This window comes from Psittacula echo (assembly GCF_963264785.1).
Source record: "Psittacula echo genome assembly, chromosome: 10".
In the NCBI taxonomy this organism is placed as follows: Eukaryota; Metazoa; Chordata; class Aves; order Psittaciformes; family Psittacidae; genus Psittacula; species Psittacula echo.
In genome coordinates this window covers 15,383,121-15,396,664 of record NC_137741.1, presented here as the reverse complement: position 1 = coordinate 15,396,664, position 13,544 = coordinate 15,383,121, and the positions used below count along the sequence as shown (strand labels likewise).

At 40.9% G+C, this 13,544-nt stretch overlaps 1 protein-coding gene across 1 annotated transcript in view; it reads left to right on the top strand.

Moving 5' to 3' along the window:
- AGBL1 (AGBL carboxypeptidase 1) overlaps nt 1-13,544 on the top strand; it is a gene marked incomplete at both ends in the record, with an annotated part of 282,988 nt that overhangs the window by 145,044 nt on the left and 124,400 nt on the right. Inside the window, 2 exons of the mRNA XM_080626759.1 lie at nt 5,567-5,696; nt 11,327-11,458. Coding sequence (XP_080482885.1) covers nt 5,567-5,696; nt 11,327-11,458 — 262 coding nt within the window. The remainder of the gene's footprint in view (nt 1-5,566; nt 5,697-11,326; nt 11,459-13,544) is intronic.

The following is a 13,544-nucleotide window of genomic DNA, read 5'->3' as shown; positions in this document are numbered from 1 at the left end:
TGAACTCGCAGCTGCTTTTCATTATGTTGCTCTTGATTTTGGTTCTATATAGGCATTTTAGATTCATGGTGCTTGCAGTCAGAAGGAAAGTGAATGATCAGAAATGAATTATTAGCTGCAGTAAAGCTGATGGGAGCTGCTTCATTCATCACTGTCTCTATACATGCCTTGCGGCTATTCACCTGTATTTCACTACAAACAATGGAAAATCTAATAACTTCACACCTTGAACAAAGGAAGAGCATCCCCTTCTTCACTCCTTGGAGTAAGCAGGTCCAGGGATCACCTCACTGCAGGGAAACCCTGGGGCTTGCCAAGATGCAAAATGAGAAGTCCCAGAGGAAGCTTTAAGTAGCTCACTTTCATGGTGGGGAAGATATTCCACCATGAAATGAATGGTGCAGCCCAGACCACAGTAGCACAAGTACCGTCCTCTAATCCCTTATCTTTGATTCCAGCTGTAGAGTGCTGTAGTGCAAGTCTGCGTATATGTCTGCTAGAAAATCAAGGCGATGAAGAGCTCTACAAAGAGGTCCTCAGTACTTTGTACTTTCTCTTCTGCTGTTAAGCACATGAATTTCAGAGGATGGAAGAGCAGGTAGCTGTCATCCTGAAGCTTCTGAAAAATACCCAAGCATTTAAAATTCAGACTGTTTTACATCTCCATGGTGGGTTGACCCTGACTGGATGCCAAGTGTCCATCAAAGAGCCTCTATCACTCCCCCTTCTCAGGGGGGATGGACAGGGGAGCGTAATGCAATGTATGATGCAATGCCTGGGTGGCACAGGATGAGCATCTCTGTAGAATGGGCACATGATGAATATAGTCATTATGGTTTCAGCACATGGGCTTGAACAAAACCAGAGTCAAAGACAGAAAATAATGGTTATATTTCTTGCACCTTCCTTTAAATTATGAGGGAGCAACTAGAGCTGCTGCTTCCTCTTATCACTGAGTTTTGCTCCCTGAAAAGGTTTAAAAGTAAGAGAAATGAAGAATTACCCCGCCACCTCCAGGTTGCTCTGAGCTTTCTGAATGGCAAAACCAAAACATCTTAATGCAAATTTTCCTGCTTCCATCTTAAGCACAAGTAATTTATAAAGTCCAGCATGCTGTGTCTGTTTGAGGCTGCCCCATGCTGCTCAGTGACATCCTGATGTTTACTTGTGCCTACTTCTTTTATATAGATACACTTACCCTATACTAGTACTGCTGTCTGCTTTTAAGATGCACAGTGAATGGTGATGCTGCTCTCTACATATCAAACACAATGCATCTCTTTAGATTTTTATAGTTCCCTGTGCCCCAGGTGCTGTTATTATCAGTCCTGACATCATTCATTCAATATGACAGGCCCTGTCTATCCATTTATACGAAATGGACAGGAGGCTTGAATCATTTTATCTTCTAAGCACAGCAACATCCTTTCGTTAAAAACAGTGAATTTTCTCTCTCTCCATTTCTTGTTTTCTTCCTTGTCTAATATCTTGTGCATTACATTTATCCCCCTGTCTCTTTACCCCGCACCTCCTGTTCCCTTTTGGTTTTTTTTTTTTCCTGTGTCTCTACCTATTTTTCTCTTTCTTCCCTCACCCCTCCTATTTTTGTACCTGTTCAGGGCACTGATCTAGGCTTATTTCAACCAACTAAAAGGTTCCATCGGCCTTATCAAGCCTTTGGTTGGGATTAGATGCCGCCTCTCCATCCATATGTGTGCCTTGTGCAGAATTTAGTGCAGTTTACTGCCATAGCTGAGGTTACCTTGCCCTCAAACAAAGCAGGCTTAGTAGGAACACAACAAAGAAAATACATCTTTAGTAAAAATATTAGGCTTTGAGGTACAAGATTAAAAGAGAGGTCTTTAAAGTGCCAGGAGATTTATAATACAATTCTCTCTTAAACTGAACAAGTCTGTTCTTTATCTACTTAACCTCTCCCTTATTGACTCCCTGTGAGGTGTCCCTGCACTCAGACCAAGAGTCTAATGCTTCAGTTAGAAGTTCAGTTACCTCCTGTGGGTTCAGAAGGGAAATCTCAACCTGAACTTTCTGTCTGTGGTGTATCAACTTCAGATGCCAGGGATCCAGTTTTCACAGAGTAGTTCTCCTACATGGCTACCTGTATTTATATATCTTTGGAACTGAGGACTGCATAGGTATAGGAATATATTGAATATATTATAATAAACATTATAATGATAATATTTAAAGCTAACACTCACCAACAAATTCACCTAGGGATGAATTTACTTTGCTTGGAACCAGTCATGAGTTATCTTCTCCAGGGGCTGGATGGCTTGAATGCTTTGGTTTTATTCATCTTACAGGACCATTTGGCATTATTGTTGTACATCGGAAGGACAGACTGCCCAAGTACTTTTATCTTTGGGCAATAGTAAGTGCTGAACACCTTGCCCTGTATGATTGTGATAGTGCTTTTTAGCCACATCTTAGAAAAGTTTAGTTACTAGAGATGAGGGGAGCAATTCTTCCACTAGCTCTATAGCTTATCCAGAGTAATTTTGCAGATACCTGCGGAAGTACTATTAGGGTCTGGTTGAAGAAGGTCAGATGTGCTTGTTTTGTCTCTTTCTGCTGTGTTCCACTTGGTATCCATGAACTGCCTCAGAGGCTGCTACTACCTGTCCCCTGGTACACATCAAGAAATGTCCTGGCTGCATAAAGGCAGAAGAGGGGTCAGGGCTATAACAAAAGCATCAGTCTTGTGCACAAGAGAAATGCAGTTTGTTTTTAATACATCTGGGTCGAAGATATGTACCAAATAGCAGAATTACAGGTAATCTACGTAGAGATGTAGAGGTGGGACTTTCTTATTGGAATTCTTTTTGGAAAATGTTTTCCTAGTTTACTTTGAGCTGCTACTCGTCCTATCCAAGGTGGCAGGTAGTCTTGCTAGTGCTTCAAAGGAGAAAGGACACATGAAACATTTAAAGCAAATATAATAGCTTGGAACCGTGTTGGAAAGAATGCCTTTGATTTGAACAGTGAATTTCATTACATCCTGCCAAACATTCAAAGCCAGTCTCAGCTTCCCAGGCCCTTTATTTGCTATCAGCACTTGAAATCAGCTTAATATTTTACCTTCACTCTTGGTTGCAGAAGCATAATGGACAAAACCATTATCTGTGAATGCCATCACTGTTAGGAAAGAGAGAGGAGAAAGGAAGGGATAAGGGGAACAGGGCTGGCAGGGAACTCGTATCTATAAAAGTAAACAGACTTTAACAGTGTGATGGAAGGAGGGAGCAGGATACGAAAAATCATCCTCTCATAGTTTAATTAAAGTTCTGCACCTCCTTAAGAGCTGTGGATACAAGCTGCCAGGCTGAGAGCTGATATTTAAAGGTTGTTTAACTGAGCAGAGATGTTAATCGTTGAAGGGACAAAGCTGAACTTTGTTTCCCAGCTCTTGTCTACATGCAGAGATGTTACCTTCCTTCCCTTCAATACATAAAAGCATTCAAATTATGGTTTTAGAGTTGGATTGCCATTACTAAACTAATACTAAGCAACTAGCAGCATCTGTGACCTGCAGGAGAGGGGACTGGCTTGTCGTTGGGTCACCTCTAAGAAAAGTCACAATTTCTACCAGAGTGGCAGAGTCGGTAAATTGCATCATGGACAATGAAACCTGTCTGGAGAGATGTGAGCAGCAGAGATGGTGTGCTGCATGAAAACTGTTCTCATGTATGAGTACTGCATTGCAGTCCATGGGCCACACCGTCTACTTGGCTCTAATGTGTGTTAATAGACCTGATTGGGAGTTTTTCTCACATGCTTTTCTAACAGATCGTGAGATTTCTTTACATGTTCTGAAGGAATAAGAAATTTTTTTTACAGATGAGTTTCTAAATGCAGCCCAATGACTCTTCATGTGGAGTTGGACCTATTGAAAGGCAACCGTGTAAGCACACAAGTTCTTGGTAGAAATATAGCTGCTAATCTCAGTTGAGCAGCTGTGGTCCTGAAAATCAGGAGAGGTGAGCCTAAAGGTAGCTTTATCTGAAAAGCCTTTAAGAAACATAACAGAAGTCTTGTTTTCATGTAGAATTTTTGGCAGAAGCATCACAGCAGCATTTCCTGACTTCCTATGTGTTAGCTGTTGCTAACATGTTCTGATTTGCTGAATGAGTAATATGGGAACTATGGATTATGAGGAAAGAACGGAATTCAGGTAACAGTGAAACTAGAGGAAATTTGGAATGGATCTTGTGATGTTGCTAGAAACCCCAAGATGGCATTAGAGACCTTGCTTTTCTATATTAAAAATGTGTGAAATATTCTTAGTGACTATGTCTTCTGTTCTTAACTGGTTCTCCATTGTTTTTGCTTTTTTAAAAGCATTCCTGCTTTATAACACTTTCTTCAAGCATCACTTGCAAGGCATTGATAATGCCAGTGATGCTACACATGATACACCCTAGCTGCAGTGTGAGGCTCTGCAATACAACAACAGACCACATTCCCAGGACTACGTTTGTACTTTATTTTGTTCTAAGAGGCTGGAACAGCAAAGCTGGATGTAACTCCATAGCTAGAAGTTCATCCAACACTTAGGATTATTTTATAAGGTTTCTTTTGAAGCACAAGCTGAACGAAGTTTACATTGCCACCCGGAGCATTCTAGTGTTGAACTGGATAGTATGGAGATGATGAAGACCTACCACAATATCTCACATGCTGGAGGGTTGACTTCTGAATTCTGTCAGTGCACTGTTGTTGTGAATGGAATTGCAAATCCTTTTAGGAGCTTGAGGAGGCCCTGTTCTACACATAGTTACTAACAAGAGAGATTAGTTAGATTATGTAAAATTGCACAGTGATGTACTGCTCCACACAGTCAAGTATCCTGCACAATCTCCCACTGATCACTGAGTCAGTAACAGAAGATGTTCAAGCCAACTAAAGGAGATGTTTTCTCAGTACAAATCTGGGATCCTCATTTAGCTTTTTATTCAGCCTTCGCAGTAAAGCTAGGTAATTGTTCTATATAATGAGGTAGCATGCATCAAGATCTTCCTGATGTGCTTTAGATAGTGGCATTTCTTGTGAGTAGAGAAGCTTAAATAGGATATCCAGCTCATCTCATTTAAATGCATTCATATTTCAGACCGGTCGAAGAGATTCAAGTGCTTGTCTTCAATTAGAATGAGTAGGAGTTGTATGTACTTGTTTGCTGTGGAGGTTTTGAGAAGCCTGTGCTCTACGGAAGCTGGGCGAATTTCATAGCACAGAATTTAGAACATTTCAGAACTCTTTGTTTCTGAGTAGTCTTTTGATTTGTACATACTTGGGTAAAGGAAAAACTGCATTTATTTTCAGGACTGCAACCTTGGTAGGAAAGGAAATAATAAAATTCGTATACTATAAGAACTATAGAAATATAATACAGGCTGTTGATTCATCCCAGCCCAATGTTCAAATCCTTTGTATCTGTGTTCTAACTGGCATTCCCTGACCTTGCACCAGGGTTTTGCAGAATCAGCAACTTCTTGGAATCAGCTGTTGTTTTGCTAGTTTGTGATGTGTTGCTTTCTGATTTCAGCCACCGTTGTTCGTTGAGTGGGGATGATCTGAACAGGCAGTGGTTGACACCCAATTCCCAGCTCCATCCAACAATTTATCATGCCAAAGGTCTTCTCTACTACCTACGCAGCATTGGCCGGGCTCCTCTGGTGAGTCTCTTCCAGGATTTTCTATGAGTTACTGTATATGGATTACTCACTGTAGTTGTGTGAACAGTCTTGTTTTAGAGCTAGATTGATTTGGAAAGTATTATGTGCTGTTATACTTTCATTTTACAGAAGTGTTTTGAAAGTCTTGGATATTTATTACTTACTGAAACTTCTAACCAGCATTTCCAAATCTCAGAATCTCTGTGCACCTGAAATATAAATGAAAAAATGAGTTTCCTAAAGCTCTTTAATATCCTCAAAGTACTTCATCTAAGCAAAATATTATGGAGAGGTTATTGCTATCTACATGGCAGTGATAGGAGAAATTCCACAAAGACTTAGTCTGAATGGACTGTGCGAAAGCCCATGTTGGAACAGCCCATGAAATCACAAAAAACCCTCAAGAATCAGCCCTCAAAATGTCTGAAATTCCATGCTGCTTTGGCAATGGGAAGGAAATATCTGATTCTGGGGGTACCAGAAATTCATGAGAGATGGGTCTTGTCTCAAAGCATCAATTGACATAGCACTGGGATCCATCCCAATTTTTCAGTCTTGCTGCTCAACAGAATAGAGATACGGTTCTAAGACCACAGGGGAAAAAACACGGGGAGGTTCAAACGTATGTACATTAACAAGTAGATGTGGATGAACAGACTTCCAGGTTGGCTGATAGTAGCCACAGTCAGGCAGAAAATGTCCAAAGACATGAAATTCCCTGGGGGTTTGATAAGAAAAAGCCCCAGACAAGGTGAAAATATCTGTGAACTTCTTTAAGTGAATTCTTATGGGAATGCTGCTTTTGGTCAATACAACAGCCCTGAAATTCAAACCTGCATGCTAAGGAATATTGTAGAAACTCAAGTTCAGTGGTGAATTTACTCACTAACCTTTTCCTTTCATTCAGAGCAATGTAGGATCGGTTTCGTTTTACCCTTCTCTTTACTCTCTGGCCTTTTTTAATACACAACTATAATTGTAGTATCCAGGTGCATGAGGCTGACCACTCAGTGCAAGTTTTCATCATTGCTGAGTGAAGGGAGACTATTGATCCTATCATCTCCTTCACTCACAGGCTGCATGTCAGACTTGGTAAACTGATTATTCTTGGCCTTTGAAGAGTACATCGATTTAGTTATACATGCTCCAAAATGCCTTTTCCTTCCTGCAGAAGAAAACTGTGTTTCTTGCTGGCTTCTTTTTTCTTTTGTTTCGGGGAAAGAGTTTGAAGAATTGTTTTGTTGGGGTTTTTTACCTCCAGCATCCCATGGAATCCAAGTTCAGCAATAGTGAAGTGATTTCTGTGAAGTGATTTAGTTTCACTTATCTTGGGGATGCGCGAGCCGTTTCTCCAAGGCAAAGAAAAGCTGCTTGAAAGGAGAAAAGGAAAGAAGTAAAGGAAAGGTAACAGCCTTTCAAACTGATTTGAAACTGGTTTGAAAGGTAACAGCCTTTCAAACCAAAGCCACATTAATTGCTAGGTTTGATAGACAACACCTTACTAAGTGTTTTTTGTTTTCTTGTTGGCTCTGGGAACCCCAGTAAGACAAGGAAGTGGGTGCACTGACACTGCACATCTCTGCAGGATGGGATCTCCTTTCGACTGTGGGAATGTTGGAGACCTTTTCTCTGGGAACAGCCAGATGTGATGGGGAGAGGAAAGTTGTTCTCTCCTTGAGCATTTGTGGTGAGAAGTTGCTATAGTTTAGAAATTAGAGCTGACAATGCACTTGCAGCATGCAACAGGGAACCTGTATCTTGTACAAAGTCTGAGCTGCAGTGAAGAGCAGGATGCCTTAGAAGGGAAGAAGAAAGAACTTTCTAGGGACCAGAAGGCACTGAGCAGAGTTTGCTGCCATTCAAAGGCATGATATCAAGCTTGGAAACAAGCATCTGCCTGCCAGGATGTAGCTTATTGCAAGGGGAAAAAGCCTAGGCATGTCAAGCTCAAAATTCTGAGATTTAAGGCCCTGTCATAATGTTATTAAGGGAAAAAAAAAAAAAAAAAAGAAACTTTACACCAAAAGAAAAAAGAAATTTCAAAATGTTCTGGTTTACAGCAGATTTTCTGACTTCCTGTTTTCCTGCTTTTCCTTTATTTGAAAAGGTGTCTGGTTCTGTGACTCATGAGGAGAGTTGTTTTTGAGTTAGAAAACAGTCCTTACCTTTAGGATGATCAGTGCTGGCAATTCATTTTAAATAGATAAAGATTTGCATGTGTATCTTGAGTCATATCCCAGCAAGCGTAAGCCTTGGGAGTTTGGCTTGTGTGTATCAGTGTCCCAGTCATGGAAGGACAGGCTGGAGAAAAAGGACTGTAGGTCCCAAATCTGCTTAGTGTTTGCCCAGACATGTCCCAGGAAGAATTCTGTACTGGGTGCTCAAACTGCAAAATACAGATTCATGAATGGTGAGACGTAAGCTACCCTGTAGTGTGAAAATAAGGTGGAAGAGTTCATTATGAAGAATAATTGTGTATAAACGCTGGGAGTGACTGCAGTATCTCACGAACGTAATTAAAATATAGCTTTATGAAACCTGAAAATAGAATGAAAGAGTTTTCAGCAGCACTGATGCTTCCTCTTGTGGAAGCTGGGGGCAATCAGTGAAAGATCCCATGGCCTGGAACAGCAGCCGCGTTACAGAACCTGGCTTTGATGATCCTTTACCAATAAAAGAAGTCTCGTTCCAGACCTGTCACTGAGGACTCATCTGAGGATGGTTTCTTGAAGTGTGGAATTATAGACCTGCCTCCAATCAGGCAGCCCTGCTAGCTGGCTATCTGATCATCCCTGTGTGGTTTCTGATACTTAAAGTAATATTTTGGGCAGATAGCATATTCTGTCTTTTGTGTGTTGGTAATTCTGTAAATTGGCAGGTAATTGATACCCAATTGAGCTGGCTTCTCTGCCTTGAAATGAGACGAGAGCTATAAAATCCTCTTTGATATTCATAGGAATAAATTCTAGGTGGTGCTTGTGGTTAACCTAAGCTATGACTGTGTATTGCTGATGGCTTAGATGAAATACCAGCTGGAAAAATGTCTGTCATTAGGAGAGCCAGTAAATGCAGCTCTTTGGAAGGAGATATTACAGGGTAATTACACATGGTTCAGAGTTACTTCAAGTGTGCAGGGGCTGCGTAAGCCCTGCAAAATATGTACACAGCCTGAGGGAGCTGAATCTCTGGGGTCTGTGCACTGCTGGCTATTATCCTTTGGAAATGACACTGGTTGTAGGTTTGCACCAATGAGCAGCTCTCAGACTGCCCTGTTTGTCCTTCCCTTTCTGCCTTTGTTGTGTCCAAGGGTATAAGTAAAGCAGGAGCAGTTGTCGCTGGATAAATTGCTGTTCACATGCTTCAGGTGTGGAAAGTGTGTGCTGCAGGGATAGGGATGTGCGGACCCAGAGCCCTGCAGAGAGCTGGAGGTGAGTGGTAGTGCAGGAAGGAAAATTGATGCGTCAGAAACCAAAAGAAGGAGCAGTGTATAAGCTGTGAGATATGTGTAATTGTCCTCCTAATTAGGAGCAGTTTTTTATGCACGTGTGACTTAACTTCTACAGTATGCCAACCTACTGTTTGTCAGAGGAGCTGAAAGTATGTACATGTTCAATTCCTAGATAATTAAACTCCCTGACTTGCTGCAGCTAAACTTAGTTACTGTATAGCTGGTAGATAAACATACTAGGGTAAATCTTTCCCTAACAGTTGGTGGAAGAAGCCCATCTATTCCATCTGTTTCTCCCCTCTTCTATATGTATTTATGTATGAATGTGTATATATGGGTGGGAGTGTTGAGCTGCTGGATGGTAGGAAGGCTCTACAGAGGGATCTGGATAGTCTGGATCCATGGGCTGCAGCCAGTGGTATGAGGTTCAACAAGGCAAAGCGCTGAGTCCTGCATTTGAGCCACAACAACCCCATGCAACGCTACAGGCTTGGGGAAGAGTGGCTGGAAAGCTGCTCAGAGGAAATGGACCTGGGGGCATTGGTCAATGGCAGCTGAACATAAGCCAACTTGTGCCCAGGCAGCCAAGAAGGCCAACAGCATCTTGGCTAGTGTCAGACATAGTGTGGCCAGCAGGACCAGGATAGGGATTGTCTCCCTGTACTCGGCGCTGGTGAGGCTGCAACTTGAATCCTGTGTCTCTCACTACAAGGAAGACACTGAGGTTCCAGAGTGTGTCCAAAGAAGAGCAATGAAGACTTTGGAACACAAGTCTAATGAGTTGCTGCTGAAGGAATGTGGTTGTTTAGCATTGAAGGGCGATTAGAGTGAGGTGGGGGTTGGTCTTTTCTCCAAAGTAACAAGCAATAGTACTAGAGGAAACTGCCTCAAGTTACACCAGGAGAGGTTTGAATTGGATATAAGGAAAAATTTCTTCACCAAAAGGGTTGTCAAGCACTGGAACAGGCTGTCCAGGGCAGCGGTGGAGTCACTACCCTGGAGGTATCTAAAAGACACGTAGATGTGGTGCTTAGGAATGTGGTTTAGTGGTGGACTTGACAGTTCTGGGTTGGACTTGATAATCTTAGAGATCTTTCCCAACTTAAACAATTCTACAGTTCCATTTTTTTTTTACCCAGTATTTCTCCCCCATCTCTCTCTATATTGATCTGTAATTCTTCCCTACTTTTCTATACCCATTTTTTGTCTCTGACATAAGCCCTGGAAAACGGTTTTAATTAAATCTTGAAGTTCCTTTCTACTCAGTGGTGAATACTGGTTTTAAATGAACCAATTCCTTCTCTTTAGAAATTCCTGTGTTTTCATTGACAGATTTCTGAATATTCCTGGTAAAGACATGGAGAATATATGTAACAGCGGTGTGTACATTGACTTCATATCTCAGAGGGCACTGAGATTGATTATTCTTTAAGACTTGGGTCAATATGTACGTCTTGGGTCATTAAATTGTGATTTTCATTTCTATGGGAGTCGATATCTATCTATAAAGGCAATCAAAACTTCCGCTAAAACTGAGAATGTGCCTTGTGCCTAGTTTATATGGCATCTGACATGAGAGAGATGGATTAGATAGACAGATAGATTAGTGTAGAATGAGATTATTTGCAGTGAAGATAGGTCATGTTCTGTGCTCAGCTTACAGGAATTCATGCGAAGATCTGACAGCACTGTGCATTACAATTGTGCAATTATATTTTCCTGAAAATTATGTAGCACAGGTTTTGAATTTCAAGGTGACAAAGCGATGATTGTTTGATTGAGAAAGCACAGATTTCAAATCTCGTGAGGATAAAGCTGGAGTTTAGAAGCAGAAAGTGCTTGACAAATTATTCTGTTGTTGTAGCATAAGTTACCATGAACCTTTAGGTTCCTGAGTTGCCATGGATTCTTGCACAGGTGTCATGTTTACTTCTGCTACAGACAGAAATGCACTAGTCTTGACTTCAGATCCCTGTGATCATGACAGATTGAATAAATAAAACAAGATACAACTGACTAACAGAGTTTGACGCAGGTTATAGGCATGGCCCAGAGTCTAAGCTACTATGAAGAGACCTGAGAAAACACATTAACAGCCCCTTAGTCTTATAGTGTTTATTATGAAAAACCAGGGAGCTTTTTCTTTTTCAGTGCTCAAGATTTTTCTACTTTCTCTCCCTAGGTATTCTGTGACTACCATGGGCACTCACAGAGAAAGAACGTGTTTCTTTATGGCTGCAGCATCAAAGAGACGTTGTGGCAAGCAGGCTGCACAGTTGACACAGCAGTGATCACAGAAGATGTTGGCTACCGGGTAGGTCCATTTTGTTCCTCTATGCAATTACTGGCTCGTATGTGCATCTACACAGCTAGTTAAGATAAGGCTAGGTCACAGATTTTGGAGATGGGTGCAAACTTTCCTTACTCCAGAGGAGTAATGGTCCAGTGAGAGTTTCAAATCATGTATAATATCTTCGTGTACCAGATATTGTCAAGAATATTGTTATATACATACACTCTTACTCCCTCAACCCACAATAATAAGAAAATAAGTAGGAAGTATGTAATGGTGACTGAGAAAATGACAATGTGCTGCTGTCCTACTCAGACGAATTTCTTCATCACAAAATGTTCCTGATCCCACTGGAAACACCAGATAATTCAGTGGGTGTCAAACAGATCTAACATAATGGAGTTATCTCCACAGCAAGTGCTTGATGTTACATCTAGGGAATGTTTTCTGGAATTAGAAAGAACAAAAGATAAAAAATCTGATTTATTTCTACTTCATGTGGATGTACCACTTATCAAACAGTTTTCTGGATTTCCTGCCCCTCTCTTTTTGTTTCTGTTTAGATTACGTTTTTGTCCTAAATGACAAATTTTTTGAGAAAGAAAGAATCTTATAAGCTCTAATTATAGTCTTTTAAATGTTCACTTCATAAAACAGTAATTGTGGTCTTAAACTGATTATAGAGCTATAGCTTGATTCACCTTGAAAGAGGCTGAAAAGTTTTTTTCAGTGTACGTATGTACAGTTTTTGCTATCTCAGCACAAATACTAATTTATGCTTGCAATACTAATCCCCCCATAAGGATGCCACGTCTTCTGTCTTCATCTTACAGCACTGTACACAGAACACTGAAACTTTACTGTTAAAAAGTGCTCCAGTGTTCATCACAAGGGGTCCCTGTGGCAAACACGGCTTCACAAAGGAAGCAGGGAGGGTACCTACAGTCAGGATGTCTTTTGCTGTGTTTGAATTCAGAGGGCATGAAAAGGCTGAGGATGGTTTGCTGTTACACAGACTGAATTCAAATGGTGCTCTCAGCATCTGGAGCCTGTCTTGAATCTCCAATGACAACAATCCCCAAGGCTTCCAAGAATACCTGTAGTAGACCATGAGAAAGATTTTGTGGTTCATATCCTCTTTTACACAGAATAAGAGATGGGTGCCTGCTGCTGTTCCTGCCTATGAGTCACCCTCTTCATTTTTAGGCTGCGGAAACTGAGTATCTAGAAGAACACATCTGCAGCTTCAAATCCCTGTCTCAGACCTGCTTCCTTGCAGTGTATGCACAGGCTCCTCCCCTGCCTCCTGTAGGTAGTTGGGGATTAATGTGGCCTCCATGGTTGATTTTTCTCTCTAGTAGCAGGTACCAAATACCTCAAGAAAATGTTGTTTTTTGGAACAGCGTTTGCCTCATAGGTCATAGACTCAGCTGTAGCCCTTGGCAATGTACGGGAATAAAAGTCTACATTACCTTCTAATATTTGGTGGCCTTGCATGACTTGCACAGCACCCGCATCTCAAAGCTCAGCTTAAAGATTTGTCGTTTTGATAGCTATTACAGACTCCTTTGAGAGCAATCTCTGCAGGGACATCAGTAAAGAAGTATAATTCCATTCTCTCCTAATGAGATTGGAGGTTTATGGACAGAGTCTCGTGTGAGGGGAGTAGCTTCCTTTGCTGTGGTAAATCCATCCATGTGTGAGAAATAGAACTCAGTCACACTGCTGCATATTATCATAAAAGCATCCTTTAAAAGGGTGTGTTTTCACTCTTTCAAAATATTCTATTGAAAGGTAATTAATGAGAAGAATAAGTACAGAAGAAAGAAGCATTAGTGTGAAATCCAATGAACGCTGGTAAAATGAAAAGAATATTAAATTCAGATTTGTTAATGCTCCTAAATGAGTCCTGCGTACAGAGACATTACTGTTACCTGCCAACGTTTTTATTTAATTAAATGTAAGAGATTGATTATGCATATGATTTCAGTTGTTTTGAAAAGCTAAACTGGATTAGGGGTCTGATTATTGTACTTGATAGTGTATATTGACAAAAAAAATGTGAGTATTGGTTCAGATAAGGGCAGAATGAAAACAATCTGAATCT